Here is a 16,986-nt window from a genome sequence, read left to right on the forward strand (position 1 = left end):
ACAACGGAGTATAACAGGTCTCAAGTTTAATAGACAGAATAGAGCATCCCATATCTTATTTATCATATCTACTGGAGATATTGTTGTCAAGCAGTGATTATTTGCCATTAGAAAGTGAGTAAAAATACATATATAAGATTTTCTTTGCGCCATTCACAATTGGCCAAATCAGCCAATCAGCTCCGTAAACATAAATCTATGTCTTTTTGTTAGTACGAAACGAAACGTATTTGCTTGCACCGATAGCACATAGGTCCTTGGTCTATTTCCGCTATCGCCCTTTCAGAAACTGTCATCAACACTGGCAGTAGCAGTGAAAATTTAATATCTCTATTTGAATTGATTACCACAGCTAGCTATTACGGTGAAAATTTAATATCTTTATTTAAATTGATTAGCTATTATGAATTACATAAGTCATTATAATTAAGTTCCACATTCCAATAAGCCAACAAGTCTTACTAACGGGAAAAAACCGATAATCTAAAGTTTTTATGAGATGTAGAGCACCATCTACAAACAGTCAGAGAGGTCCATAGCAAACCACTTAAAGTCATCGTAGCAACTGGCAGTGTTTGTCTTATGCATTTACCACACTGAATGCTTGATGAGGTTTGCTAGTGAGTTGAAAGAACAAAGAGCTTCTCAAGTTGCAAGGAATCTCAAACCCCTGAAGAAACTTAAGGTGAGATGATGGTAAGGTGCGTTTCCTTCACCTAATCATGCATTTTCCCAAACGAAGCAGTTTCTTGATTGAGTATTGTTTGTTGGTGTTTACTGTAGTCAGCTGGATCAATGTGTGATAGGTGTTGAGTACAGTGGAACCTCGGTTCTCAAATGCTTCGGTTCTTGAGCAGTTCGGTTTTCAACCAAAAAATTGAGATTTGTTCGTCTCGGATCTCGAACATAAATTCGGTTCTCGACCAAACCGAAGCATGCGCATTAGAATTAAACGTTTGGAACAGCTCCGAAAACAGCATGGAAACATTGGTTAACAATGGGAGAAGCAAGTTACGCTTCATAAATTATTTACAAAAAGGAAGGAACCATCTGGAACGACGTCCTTCTACCGAAGAGATTTGCTAGAGACCGCTCCTCCAGTCGAGTTACCTTAAATTGTTTTGGAGAAGGATTATCCTTCAAAGATGTGAAGCAAACGTGCCATTGCTGTTCATATTTTCTTTTTCACACGATTTTTGATGTAACTGATCTGTTGTATTTTTCGCTGTTTCGTTATCAATTTCTGCAGTTTTTGGTATTGTATCTTAACGTAAAACGTTTTTGTTGTTTTAAGAGCAAAATATACGGAATGTTTACGTTTTGTTTTCATCATCATAGATAGAAAATATTTTATTAAACATAAACACGATCTATATCTACCCGTTTTTATTTATAGTATGTAGTATACAGTACAGTTTTTGGTGTAAAATGTTAAAAAATACTCTACCGAAGTTGTTATCTCGGCTTGGAACGGATTAAAATTTACATACATTAATTCTAATGGAAATAATTGTTTCGGATCTCGAACAACTTGGTTTTCGAACAACCTTCTGAAATGGATTATGTTCGAGAACTGAGGTTCCACTGTATAATAAATCATTCACTAGTGTTATACGCTATGAAATTTTGAGCTTCGAAGTTGTGGTTTTGATCGTAGGAATGAAGAGGACGAATTTGCATGATACGCAGGAGTGGTCGCACCATTCGCAATTATTTGTAGCTGACGAATTTACGTGCTACGAAGAAATTGTCGTATAACTCCGCGTTTTCTATATTAGTCTTTTGCGCTTTTATCTACAACGAGGCGGATATTTTATATCGCGGTTGGCGCTCCTAGAATGCGTCTAAGGACAAACTTCAATGTCAAACCGTGTAATTTCTCTTTAAATTTTAGAGTTGATATTTTTATTTTGAAGAGAATATTTTTAAAACACATGCATTAAAAACAGAGATGCTGTAAGGACGTTACTAATGAAAACGATGAAAATCTAACCTCCGATCGCAAAGATTTGTGCAATAATACGAATAACGATGTTTACAGGATATGCAGTACTTCGTTGTTGATACGATGTTTTCAGAAATACCCTTCCTTGAAACGGAGGTTTGAATCGCTTCGAAGATTTAAAAATTTGGCATGTTGAACCGTTTACATGCTACGAAGATGAAAAATATGACAAAACTTTGTAGCATGTTTTAACATGTTTTTAACACTAATCATTGTCAAACTTCTCAGTCCATTATTTACATATTTGCTATAAACTATTCAATAAACTACTCTCTGTCATAGGTATTGTTGCTGTGTCTTTAGACACTCAGGGTTGTATACACTCATTGGCTTGATTCAATTTGTTTAATTCTTTTAGGCTAAGATGGCAGCACTACAAAACATTATTTGCTACCTATATTATCGGGTTTCATAAATAAAATAACTATTTTATATTTTGTTTAAATAAATCAGTACTATTGGAGTATTTGTTATATAGCATCCCTCCGCTAATCTTTTTAAAAACTAAAGCCTGGTTCCCATATATGCCGCAAGCACCGGCAACAGCACCTGCAGGGCTATCAGTGGTGAAATGTGAGCCTACACGCCGAGTACCGCCGGTAGTTGCCGGTGGTTAACGTAAGAGTTTGGCGCTGTACAAATTTTGCGAAAAGCTGCAGGCAAAACCTTCCCAAAATGCAATGTACAGGTAAAGGTCAGCATTATCGAAACGACATGGTAAGCGAACATTTTTTATGCGATTTGTAACGATGCAGCTTTATGTGAACAGAAGCCACTGAGCCTAGCGTCGATATGGGAACCAGGCTTTAGCTTGCCTATTTCCTAAATTGGAGACTTTATTGTTCTTTGAAACGTCAAATCAATTTCAACACAAAGTGTAACAACTTTCATGCACCTGTATGATTATTATTTAACTGATGGTTTAATTAGTTTTAAATTATTATATTGTTTCATGCAGAACTTACACGGTATTATTGTGTTATTACATTCTATTCTGGTGTATTGTACTATAATAACTGTATTATGTTGTATTGTATGTAGTGTTGCATTGGATTGTGTTATAGGATTGATATGTTGCATTATGTTGTGTTATATTATATATTAATACATATTTCATTGTATTTTATTCTATTGAGTTATGTTATATTGTATTGTTATAGTGCTCACATATTAATTATTACTTTACAGAAGTATGCGATGTATGGGGTAATTAAATATCAGTGTGGCAAGAACTAAAGGGTGTACATCTATTGTTTTCTTGTAGAGCTTTGCGCATTGCCTACACATCCAAATCAGCCCTTTACCTCTTCCTATTTTTAAGTTTTAAATTTTTGGCTACATGCTTTGATAGATCGTGTTTTCTGATAGGTTATGTGCTAGCCAAAAATATTGTAGAAAGGTTTTTCAAAATTGGCCCTGGCTATAACTGTATAAAGTGCTTGCCAAACAAAGCTCTGCTTTGAAATTGGTTTTGTAAACTACTCACTGTAGCCAATGATTGTATCGCAGTATCTGATTAAGTTCCTTGAAATTTTTGCAACAATCATTTTACCTCGTTGTAACTTTTTAGGTGATTGATAAATATTCCACCATAAACGTAAGCTCTTATATGTCTTTATGATAATTTTGTATTTTGAACTCATTGTATGTAGTTCTTTACTTTGTAGTCAGCCGCCAGGGACTCAATATGACAGACATTTCTTGTCATCATCTTAGCCACTGGTCTGCCAGGAACCCTCTTCATACTCTTTACAAAGAGACTTGTACAACTACTGTTTGACAGGCTATACTGTATATCTCATTGGGTACACAGGTTGTGACGCGGACTAACTAACGAATCTAATGTTTGATCTTTTTAATGAAATTATGCTGCTGGGCAACACGTGACAAGCATAAAGTATTTGTTAGTACTTTCCATTGATACAGGTTATTTCTTTTTTATTTAACTGGTGTTTATATACGAAATTTCTTGCTTCGTTTTAGATTTATTGTACTTGTAGCACGTGAAAACATTATTGGTGCATTATGTTTGATGATAACTAACTTTCTGGATGATTAATGAATACCATATGACTTTGTACATGTATATTGATACACTGTATGCTTATTATATTATATAGCATGTTTACCAAGGTATCAGTCTGTTTATTATGATACATCAGAATCTTTCAATTGATTCTAGAAAGTATATTGCAAAACATTTAATAAAACTATTACATATAATCTTAAATCTATTTATAATCTCACTGCCTATATGATTACCATCCTCAATCTCGCGCTCCACAGCTTGCAAAATGCTCAATTATTGATTTTTTGCTTAAAAAATAATAAATAATAATGTGCTAATAAGGCTTATTAGCTCATTAGAATGTGGTATTTGATTATAGTGAATTATGCAATTCATGATAGCTAGCTTTGGAATTCAGTATAAATAGTGAATTAAAGTTTTCGACTGTTACTACCGATGCTGACGAGTCGCTGGGCGAAACCGGAAACGGACTACAAACCTAATTGCTATAGGCGGAATTTAAAACCCCCTTAACTAAGCATGACATAAATGCAGGTCTACGGCTCTAATTCGCTGGTTTGAATGATTGCACACGACGTAAGAAAAGTTTTATTTTTGTATTACTACTCACCATTTAATGGCCAATTACTCCTAGCTTATCAGCTAAATTAGCGGTAGGATTAATAATGGATTAATTACCGGATTAATAATGACTAGGTTAAAGCATACTAAGAGCATTACGCTACTATAGACCCCATTTTCTGCCACATGTTGACATGAGAATGCCCTGTGGTCACCAGACTAATACCCTACAGGATGAAAATATTCGTTGGTTATAAAAATTCGCGATTTCGCGAACAGCCAATTCCGCGAATTATTAAATTTCATGAATAGTTAGTTCTATTTTTAATCATAAGGGAGAATAACTACTGCATCAAATTAAAAACTAGCTGCTAGGCTAGTTTTTAATATAAATACTAAACGTAGTTGAGTTCCAAAACATTTTTAAAATCATTGCCTGGGCTTTGAGCTAACACCTTTGCCAATGCATCACATGTCTTTACAAAATTATTCAAGGTTGTCACAAGATATGCAGAATGGTGTCATCGCAAAAATAGCCGCTAGGCAGAAGTACTAAACGTAGCCGAGTTCCAAAACTTCTTTAAAATCACCGCCGGGCTTCGAGTTTTATTGCCATTGCATCAAACTTTACAAAATTATTCAATGTTTTCACAAGTTATTCGGCATGGCTTCGTCATCGCAAAAAATCTCTCCTAGTCTTTTTACATTGAAATCAACTCCATCAATCTCTAATACGGAAGTCAAGGACGATCATGATTTTGATCTGGACATTATGATATGTATTTGATTTGCAGTGCAGATAAATTTTTCCATAATTAACTGCATTAGTTAATTTTTTTGTTTAAAAACTGATCGCTTTCATTAAGTACTTCAGTTATTGTTTTTGTACTTCCTTAAAGGTTGACTTGCAACAAAATTCACATTATAGTTATTTGGTATCAAAAGATTCACCATGTCTTACTCTGTTGTGTTGTAAGTGCCAAATATATGGAAATGTGATTACAAGCTCTTAAAAGCTCAAAAATGAAAAGCCGCCGTAGATTAGAATCTTTTTATGTCGATGACGTAACCACAAAATTTGGTTATCGTCTTGTCACGTATGTTCTCACATGAATTGAAAGGCCAATACAAAAATCAATATAAAACTTATCGTAGTACTAGTTTCTGACAAGCACTTCGGGTTTTACCGAAGACCCCATATCAAATATAGATGATCGCTACTTTACAGTTTTGTTTCAGCCTGGTCTAATCGGCAAGTCGTAATCTGATCATGTGACCCAATACTTCGCAAATAAGTTTTGCAGCACTTTTCGATTATCACAGGTGACCAACAGGCTCGTCATGATTATCAGACAATGATATGTACTCCTTCGAGCTAAGGCTAAAAAATTAAACGAATTTTTACGGTAAGTTATAAGATATCACTGCTAAAAGTGACAGCATTACGATGACGATAAAACAAGCGTAAGAACAATAGACATAGTTTTATTGAATGCGTGAAGTATATTTGTGAAAATATTTCGACAAATAAGGTTGCAAGAAAGTGTAAACAGAAACCATCTCTCACAACTACATCACATTTGAGCCGTTTTGGAAAGGGAATCCAAACTACGGCAGTCTCGTGTGGCTGCGATTTTCTGTTCATTTTTTAGCTTTTAAGAGCTTGTAATCACCTTGCCACATATTTTGCACCTACAAAACAACAGAGTAAGACATGGTGAATCTTTTCATATCAAATAACAGTAATGCTTGAACACTTATTAATATTTTTTCTTTTTTGTGTTTACTGCAGATTGAGAATGAAACAATGTACTCTGATTACGAAAACTAGAGACGAGTAGTAATATTCATCAAAGCAGGAATATTGGTAGAGAAGCAACCAGTCAACCTAGACCTCTTCATCGACAACAACTCGTTGATATCGCTGCAGCAAACATGATTAAATTATATATTTTCTTTCATGTATAGATATATTACAATTTGTTACAAACTTGAGTGTACAAATAAAATATTTCAAATACAAATAAAATTTTACAAACGATGGAGTAAATATAAACAGTTTAGTGTATATGGCGGTTGTCTAGAGCAATAAAATTAAACTGATACTCTTGATAAGTGAATACTAGCGTGTAATGGTGCTCTCTGAGTAGTTATTTTGGTAATAGCAGCTCTATATCGCTGTCACTGTCTTGAGTAAATGTTAAAGGTGATTCTCTCGCTACTACATGGCTGGTAAGGAAGTTATCATCAGAACTCTTGTCGTGGCTTACTATTGCAAAGTTCTGCCGGTTGGCCAAAGATTTGTGCTCGTAAAGGTGTTTTTGTTCCTCTTTTAAAACAGATATATTCTCCTCGTAAGTAGCTGCGGTCACTTCTACCTCAATTTCCAGACCTCCCTAAATGATTGGTGATCTTCTAAGAATGACATATACCACCCTTGCAGTCATTGTGCTTGCGTGTATGATAAAAAACCTCTCTCTCACACTAAAACAAATAATGAAGCGGTAGGGATGGAAAAAATAAACATTGCGTTTTACCGAAGAACCAAAGTAAAATTCAACTAATTTAGTAAATGGTTTTGAAAAAACTCTTAACTTACCACAAATTGTTGGTTCATCAAAGGCCTCCAAATCTATGAATATTCGTAAAACCTCTGAACGCAGCAAAAAAGTTATAGCTTAGCACGATCGACCCATAGTTGTAAGCTAAATAGAAAACGAAACACGCAATGTGCGCATGCGTAGGGTTAACTCTATTGCTAGACGTAATAGAGTTAACTCTTCATAGAGAGTGACAGTTTTCAGCCACGAATAAATTAATCCGCGAATATGCACGAAATGGCAATTTTCGCGAAATTTAACTCCGCGAATAAATTTATCCTGTAGGGTAGTGTTTTAAGCCAGCTTAATAATCATTATGTTCCACGTAACGATCAACTGTGCTAGTTATTAACCTCAAGAACTTTAAGCTTGAGTATTCTGTTGTAAAGAATACCATTGCAATCCGTCATCACTACAGTCACTTAGCCATTGTAGTGTAGTGGATTAGATCGCTGGTCTTCAGACCTTGAGGTTTCGAGATCAAATCTTCTGGAAAATGGATTTTTTACAACGGGTACATTTTTTGTTTTATTTTTACCAGTCTATAATTTTTTTCAAAACTGCAAGAATTAGAGAAGCTCTGAATATGAAAGATGCGACTGGTGAAAACACAAGATTTTGACTTTTAAAACTTCTGTTACTGGTTTGGTGCAATAGCCTGAGAAGTTTTGCTGCTCAGGAAACACGATTAATATCTATTAGTAAATCTCATGAAGTTATTGTGTGTGTGTGTGTGTGTGTGAACACAAACGCTACACGTTTCTAAACTTTTTGGCCAATTTTGCCTCAACTTCACGCGCATATGCCATGTAAGTCGTGCCAGGCCGACAAATATATTTGTTTTCAAAACTTCACCCTGTTCCTGAGGACCAACCTTTTAAACACCCATTTTTAGTAGAAACTCATGAACATGTCTTCGCTTGCGTTATGTACAATTGCCCTAAAGGAACATAGTATGGCAACTGGTGTTGAAAATCTACACGTGTGTTGCAGCCTATCTGATCGAAAATGAAAGCAACCCAGACCGACGCCAGCCGATGCTAGTTATTTCTATTGCTGTCAGTACTATAAACTAAAGTTTCAAGAGGTATCGAATTATCAAGCAAATGATGCAGTAATCAGTTGTCTGGAGAAGTTAATACTCAAAATTTCATATCTTCTATCCATGCTATTTCAGGAACTAAAAACAATCCTACAATCAATAATTATATCTCTTCTAGTTTACTATTGCAGAGGAAACCCCAAGCATCACGTTGCATACAAATCCCAACACGAATGGGATTCCATGGCATCAGATCCAAAATTGGATGAATTAGCCCAAAATCCTAAACTGAATGCCCTAGCCTTGAGTCCAAAATTGAGATGTCGAAAGCAGTTCGGATTCTCACGACTCAAATCTCAACTTTTGGCTTGGCCAGGAGACCGAATGAAGAGGTCCATTTCGCATGACAGGCTCTTGGCGGACAGTTTTGTTCAAGAAGGTTCCTTGAACGGTATGAATATGCAAGGTAGGAAGAGTTAACATTGCATCAAAAACTGTACCACTACCTTGTTTGTGAAAAGCCTAAAGAAGGAAGGTTTTTGAATTACTCCCATGAGCATGACTAACAGGATTTGTGCCGTTTGGGAGAAATGACCACCAACCATGCTTGCAACGTGACTGGGGTATTTAGGTCAGGGATGCTTATCTTTATTCGCTGCTTAACTTTGTTGAACGTACCGAGCACCATCAAATTCATATTCATTTTCACCCATTAGCCTACATACCAACACCGAAACGAAATGAGATGAAATCATCTAATTGTATACCAAATAATTTTTGATTGTAATCGTAGCGAAATAGACTATATTTAGCCGTTAGACCTACTTGCTAATGATTTCACATTTACATTTAAAAACCTTTACATTTTCATTTTTTCTTCTAATTTATTTCAACGGAGCACTTCTTGCAAGTTATGAAATTTTAAATTTGCAGCTGTTTGAAAACCTTTACGGTTGTTTTATTTATTTTTAATTTAGTTTTCATGCACAAAACATTTTTCTCATGATTTGAAGTTTAAACGTTAGTTGTTTCACAAAGTTTGAAAACCTTTACAGTTGTTTTTATTTTCTCTCTTAATTTATTTCAATTACACACAACACTTATCTTATGATGTGTAGTTTGAAAGTAAGTATGGCAAATGTTGTTTTATGTTAAAACAAATCAATTTTCTGTCCAAAGACTTATTACCCAGACAGCGCTGGGTAGTATAGCTAGTATATACATGTATATATTTCAAAGTTTGTGTATTTAATGATCATTGTATATGTCCATCTATAGCTATTAAAAACTTGGAATAAAGAATCTGTACCGTAGGAGATTCGATCTCGGACCCTCCCGTTCACCAGTCCGACACCTTACCAATTCAGCTACACAAGCTTGATAGGTTCAGTAGGCGATATATGTCGCTATATGGGAGCAAATACGCTACCGCTTCCTGTTACAACGTAACATCATGAGAAGTGGTCTCTTATTAGTAAGCGTACTCAAATTATCCATTGGCAATGTGCCAGGCTAATAGCAAGTGATAGGCAACTCTCATTACCTCTCATTGTTTATAAGCTGATTTTTAATATCTGGACAACGTCGGGTAGCACAGCTAGTTGGAATATAAAATATGACTTTTTCTCACATTCAAGACAGGTATATGTTTTACTGAGAAAAATGAATTGCATATTACCATCATTGTGTTAAAAAAGGCAATACAATGCATGAACTCACAAAAGATATCTTTGCGTAAAGGCATCGCCATGCAAATCATTGTGACTTCAGCTGTCGCCTTTGAGTGACCTTCACCGAACCCTTGAGACTGGCTCCCCAAATCCCTTGGGATTTAAAAGCTACCGCCCTTTGAGGCTAAACAACAAAAGAAAAATTCGACTAGCCAACCTACTCTAAAATTGAGCTCAAATCACTTGTATTGAGAGATTTGAGAGACCACTTAGGTGTCTTGATGTACTTACATGTACTTACACCTGAGGTACTTACATGTAGGTGTTTTGATCTCCATCGAACCGTGAGATTGACTAACAGAGCCCACAGGGTTTGATAGGACCGCATTAGGAACTACTGATTTAAAGGCACAGTGCCAGTTAAGCCAGTTTCCTTTCCTAATTTTCCATAGTGAGGATTGAACCACTGCTCTGCAGTTTGTCTGTCCAGAGTACCACCAACTGCACCATGTGTGCTCCCTTTTTAACATTTGAATTCAAGAACATCTGCCAATAAGGCATTCGTATTTGCCCCTCTTGGTTGACCGCTTTCTGATAAACATTTTCACTGCTGACTATGCAAGAGTTCTTATGAATAGAATGTGCCAATTCAATTAGTTTCATATTTTTACGCGTAAAAAGTGGAAATCTTTTTTGTTGGTGTGATGCTCAAATAGTTTTAGTAAAATCATAAAAATTGGCCAATCATAACATTTTCAAAACAAAAAAACTAGGATTGCTTATGTTACTTAGACAAGAGTTGAAACTCATTTTATAATACATAAAACTCACAATTGCCAAATTAAACATCTTTGTATTTCCCGCAGATACAAAAATTTAATTTTTCGGTTTTATTAAACAGGTTTCAAAATCTAACACCCATTTATCAGCATGGTCAGTGTGAAGTTTCAATGAATTTTCAAAATGTCTGGTAGTTGTAGCTGCCATACTGAAGGATAATAAATTAAATAGTAAAAATAGTAAATCATTTAAGGATGTTCTTTTTTAATTTTTAGCTTTTGTATTTCCAAAAGTAGTTAATGAAAAAATAATTAATAAAAGAAGGTTTTTATTGTCACTTCACCTTCGAGCAGCTATGGCCAATGGCTATAGTGAAGCTATGGTGGATATAGATCCGGATCTTTCTAGCCTTTTTTGTGGATCTTTCAAGTTGGCTGTAAAAAAAAGTCTTTATTTTAAAACTTGGTTTGAAAATTTTTTTTTGTCATTTATTTGGTCATCAGCTGTAAGCTTGGAAAAGTACCTAATAACTACTAGGCTAGTTGAAAGACTAGTTGCCCTGCCTCAATTTACCTATGTGAGTCATTGTTTTCAACAATGAATTTTGTGAAAAACAATCATAGAACACGACTTACAAATACTCATCTTCACGAACTTGTAAGAGTTGCTGTAAGTAGCAAAAACCCATGTTTTGATAGTATTGTGAAGTCAAAAGTCCACTCACCATTTTTCTCTCTGATATCAGACCTATTCATTACAACACATTCATTCACTGATTTTTAGTAAAATGATGTATATAATTAAAGTTTTTAAAATTTTATTTGACGCCTTTTTATTGTATACACAAATAGTTGCATGCTTTCGTTTGGTAAAAAAAATGCGCATCTTCAGCTTGCTGTGGATCTTTAATTTGTCAGATTTGGCTGTAGTAGGTCATGGCCAAAAGTATATGGCCATCCCTGCCCTTGAGGCTGGTGTAGCCTTGCTGATATGGAAGACGGTTGACGCGGAGGTAGAGTTGGCCATAAATACAGTAAAATCTCCAATTGAACTCCACCTCTATTTGAAAAATAGAGCGTCATGGCGTTCGATTAGAGTTTTATGGTAGATGCAGCATAAATTACTTTAGCTTAAACTAGATAAACCTTAACTATTTTATTTGTATGTTTTTTATATATTTACGCTTTATTTTGAGTTTTGCTTTTTGAATGCTGCTAGTAGATGAACTTTGAACTTGCAATGCTTTGATAAACTATATATATTGTATGGTAACCAGTACTTCGAATGTTTAATTGAAAATGTTCTCAAATCTTATGTTTTTATGTTAAAAATAATTAAAGCAATCGTAAATAGAAATTTACCTATAATATCATTCACAAATATCCAACTTCTGCAGATATTAATTAGAACCATGAAGCAACCGTGGTTCAGTGGTTAATGCATTGGCATACAATCAGCAGGTCAGTGGTTCAAATCACAGAAGGACCATTGGTGGTGTTAGGAAGGGCATCCAAATACAATTACTCCTTTGTCAAATTCCATACTCAGATGGTCACAATATACTTAGTTCCAAGATAAATCTGGTTCAGAATATAGTGCCATACACGCAGCAGAGAGGGAATAACTCTTAATAAAGAAATTGGCATTATTGATAATAATTAAACTAAAAATATTGATTAAAAGTTATTATTCAAAATGAAACATTGTCAAAAAAACATTTGGAGTTACAGCATAAGTCCCCTTGTTTTTCACAAGTTAGTATTACCTAAGGACACTTAAATTTCGCTAGTATTTAGTTTCGTGAGTAGCATACAGAGTAAAATTTCGCTGCAACTTGATTTCGCGGCTTTGATGAGTGCGAAAATATGGTGATGTGAAAATAAATGCAGTGGAACTAACAGATTAGATTCCTCAGGTCTAGTTCACGAGTAAGAAAAAATTTTTCAGTGTGGGACTAGTTTGTATTTGTAAACCGCAGGTAAAAATGTGTGGGCGAGATCGATAATACAATTTGATCGCTTGCTGCCATTTGTTTCATGGACTATCAATGAACAAAGCTATTTAATTTCGCGTTTTCGCTCAGTCGTTATGATAGTTTAGTTTCGCTCATGAAATTTTCACGAGAGGATGACTCCATGAAAACGCGAACGTTAGATGACGCGAATACATAAGTATCCTAGGGTAACTCAACTTGCGCACATTCCCAAATGCGTATCATGTGAATCATGGAATCATACCCAGGCCTTTGTGTAGGCTTTTGTAGGAAAATGACTTAATGTTGAGCTACTCAAGGGATATATTTTATTGCACAAAGCTTACACTACGTGAATTATATTCTAAACATTTCTTCTGGTAATTGGTTTATTACAACATAACGGTGTGTTGGTTGGAGTTTTTATTGTTTGAAACTGAAGAATTTACCAGAACACTAGAATTATATCAATAGGCTGATTATAGATTTTAGAGCAGCTGAAGTACAAGCGTCAGCATACCTGCAGAGTTAGTCAGGCTAATTACGTTGCCTCTATACCTGCATTAAGATGCATGCACTGGTTCATTTATTCAAATTACTAGCATTGATCTGTGTCTAATGTGCAGGTGACTGACTCGTAAGCAAGCGAAGAAGCCACGACTAAGTCATGTTAATTCAATAGCCATGCTTTCTTGTGGTTTGGTAATCACATTTGATAAAGTTTTCAATTTTTCTGTGAGCTTTCACTTTCTAAAAAATTAGTTATAGCTTTGACCATATTTAGTGTATATGTACTTAACTGCTACACTGATCTGTATATATAAATCTGAGAGTTTGTGCGTGTTTCGGTTTGTCCAACTATAGCTATTAATGCCAGGCTAATGGCAACTGGCAGACAACTACATTATCTGTCACTGTTTATAAGTTGATTTTTAATACCCGTGCAACGCCGGGAAATAAACATACAACGTTCTAAAATATAATTACAAGCAAACCCTAGCTTTTCAATTCTTACATATGAAATTTTGGCATGATGCGTAAAGCTGAGCGAATATTTGTTTGAAAATATTACACACAACGTCTGAAATTTCTCCAAGCACTACAGTTTTGTAAGTAAAAATACAGCAGCTAGCAGAGATTAAACATAAAATGTTAAAATAATGGAAAAATAAAATACTTGAAACAATATATTGGGTAAGATCTAATAAGTTATATCAAGTAGCTCTATTACTATTTGTCCCACTGAACTTAGGTATTGTCTAGTCTACACTTATGTTCATTTCTCTAAAATAACAATGAAAAGTTGAAAACATCGCTTTACAGATTATAGATTTCATAAGTTTACTATTTACACACCACTGTATGTATTTGCATTTGTTTTAATACTATAGTAGGCGCTCCACAATGTAAATAATCCGCTCTGAGAGCGTGTACGTTATAGAGATTTTACGTACAATTAATACAAACAGTAAAATACATGTAAATTGCTTAATCCATTCTAAGATCGTCCCAAACTCACTCCTTTAGCCCTTAAAATAGGAAAAAGTTAAACCTAACTTTTTTATTTAATGACTGTATGACCTTTTTATTTTTTATTATTGCTTACACTTGGTTTAGGCCTCACGATTACGTTAATTCCACGTTAAGTTAATGGTGCGCACACCTTCTATGTCCATTTAAATCGATTTCTTCACTTTTTTCTAGACAGCAAGGTCTATGCTGGAAAGAAAAAAAATTGAATAGGTCTAAAATGTAGTAAAACAAAATATATATTTACTATCGTAAAAGCGATGTCTGTCTGTCCATTTTCCCGAAGCCAGGGCTTAAGGTTAGGGTAAAATATTGATTTGAATGATATTCCAACTCATGACATTCAGCTTGGTTGACCAACATTTTAACCAATTGACCACCTTTAAGTATTCCTGAAGGATTGTGCTGCTACTTATTCTCTTTGCTTTATCGACAAACTTGATGATCTCCCACTAGACTGAGTGTGCTTGTATATGTATAATAGAGATATCCGTATACGTCGTTTTTCCACCCGAGTGCGACAAGAGAGAAAGCTATATTTTTAAGACTAACTACAAGATTTACAATATTCAAATCGAATTTGAGAACTTGCTCTGACTTGATACTTTCCGTCATATGGATTTTTTTATGTAGTACGAGGCAGAAAAACATTACATAAATTCGTTATGTTGAGTGGAATTTACGTCAAAGAAGTGTCTACTATATACGTAGTTATAAAAATTAGCCTGCACGCTGTCAGGCCTGACAGAAGCCTAACTGCATGCTAGTGAGAAGAAAGGAAAGATATAATGTGATTATTTGAAGTATTTATGGTCAAGTTTTTTAATCTTGGGAGCAAATTAGATCAACTGTTAATAATTGGAAGGTTGTCCACTCTGTTTACTCTAGAGATCAAGTTTGAAAATATCCATGTCCTGCTAAAACTCCTCAGTAATTGCACGCAGTTTTGAATAGTTGACTTAGTAGTTAACTCGGAAACTCTATTTTTAGAGTCCGACCATGACAAAATCTCCAACAAGCATGACAGCTTCTCAACAATAGATCCAATAATTCCAGGGTTAGCTTCAATCTTATCACCGAGAGAAGACGACTCTGAAGACACAGCACAAAAGGATCGGAATGATGACTCCAGTAAGTTGACTTGTATTTTTTCTTTCTTTATCTTTGAAACTACATGTTAGGTATAGCCTGTGGTTGCTTAACTTGAAAGTGTTTGATTGAGATGCTATAATGCGGGTTGCTAGTTGTTGAAGAATAAAAGCTTGCCTGCTCGGAAGACATTTACTAAGTTTTCATACAGCGATAGCTTAGCGACACGCCCCCATATGGTACCGCAATACCATTGTGGTAATTACCAAGTTGCTGTCATTCTGTTGTGATTAAGGTTCACTGTTTGGAAGGTAAACACCCGTTTGATGCGCCATTTTTGTGCCATGGAAACTGCCCTAGCGACCAATGACGTCGCGATTGCGCGTGCATATAGGTCTTGCTTTCCTGTTGCGTCATATGCAGACCATATGCCTTGATATAAGACGTCGCACAACCAGCTTGTCTATAGCACTCTATGGAAACATAATTTGCTTGATGGCCCTGCATAGCACATCAGGACTGGCGCACCCAGGAGGTACTAAACTATCGTGATAGGAACGTTGGTAATTCTCTCCAGACAAGCTAAACCGATAAATTATTGAATATGACCTTGATTAGTTACTCAGATAAACTCATTTGGATTAAAATACCGTAAAACCTGTAATTGAACGCCATGGCACTCTATTTTTCAACCTCTCTATACTGGCGGTCAATTGGAGGCGGCGTTCAAATAGAAGCTGGCGGTGTATTTTTCAAATGGCTCGTTACAATTTTCGGAAGATAAATTTAGCCCTATTGTGGGCGAAGTGAATGTCGCCTATATTTTGCTCTCTTTTTCTGGTGGAGCGGTATTAAACCTTTTGAATGCAATAAATCTGCTAACTTGGCTCCAACTTGTCAAAGATTTCTTAATAAATATGCATGGAGAAACCGAGAAATATCTTTATCAGTTGATATTTATTGCTTGCAATTGACCTGCGTTGATATTAAAGCCTGTGTCCTTCTTTGCAATTTGATGGAATTTTCAAATTTAATTTCATTCTAAATTTGAAGATAAATTTTCATTTTATATCTATCTTTAACATTATTACATCAAAACTCATTGTAATCATTGATATGTTTGCTACAGTTCGCAGCCAAAACTAGCTTTTTATGTGCAATAGACATGGAGTTGTGAGCATCGATCCATTGTAAGCCGTGTTAAGATAGCCGCAAGGATGCTATTAAATAGCATGCTATAGATCTGCCTATTTATAAGTTATGCAATAATAATCTCTCAAATGATACAAATATATATTCATGAACAATTGACATGAATGAACTATACTTATATTACATACAGAAACAAAAATTAACGTTTTTAAAACAAAAATATTTCCATCGTTTACTCGGATAGCTGCGTTCTGATTGTTGCTTTTGAGGGAACGAACATCTTCTAGTTGCCCAATACTTTCCACAATATCTTCTGGTCTCAACTCTTCTTCTGCACTGCTGAACTTGTCGATATTAGCGTCGAAACAATTTTTTAGCAAAGCAAAACCTTCACGCGTTGCATTTAGCACGAATTGCAATGCATAAAAGTTTGCTTAGTAAACGTAACCTTTGGTCCAAAACCTGTGAACTGGTTTTATACGCATGTCTTTTGGAGTATTAGGACCGCGCTAAACAAGAAACTACTATTAGCCTAAGATAGATAGTATTTATTTTT

General features: G+C 35.2%; 1 protein-coding gene across 1 annotated transcript in view; it reads left to right on the forward strand.

Annotated features, from left to right (window-relative positions):
• The first annotated feature begins 8,576 nt into the window (after window positions 1–8,576).
• The window catches only part of LOC137396524 (protein PALS1-like), a 76,536-nt gene continuing 68,126 nt past the window's right edge, over window positions 8,577–16,986 (forward strand). The window contains exons 1-2 of the mRNA XM_068082830.1: window positions 8,577–8,703; window positions 15,180–15,320. Coding sequence (XP_067938931.1) covers window positions 8,622–8,703; window positions 15,180–15,320 — 223 coding nt within the window. The 5' untranslated portion in view covers window positions 8,577–8,621. The remainder of the gene's footprint in view (window positions 8,704–15,179; window positions 15,321–16,986) is intronic.

Source organism: Watersipora subatra, chromosome 5 (genome assembly GCF_963576615.1).
Source record: "Watersipora subatra chromosome 5, tzWatSuba1.1, whole genome shotgun sequence".
In the NCBI taxonomy this organism is placed as follows: domain Eukaryota; kingdom Metazoa; phylum Bryozoa; class Gymnolaemata; order Cheilostomatida; family Watersiporidae; genus Watersipora; species Watersipora subatra.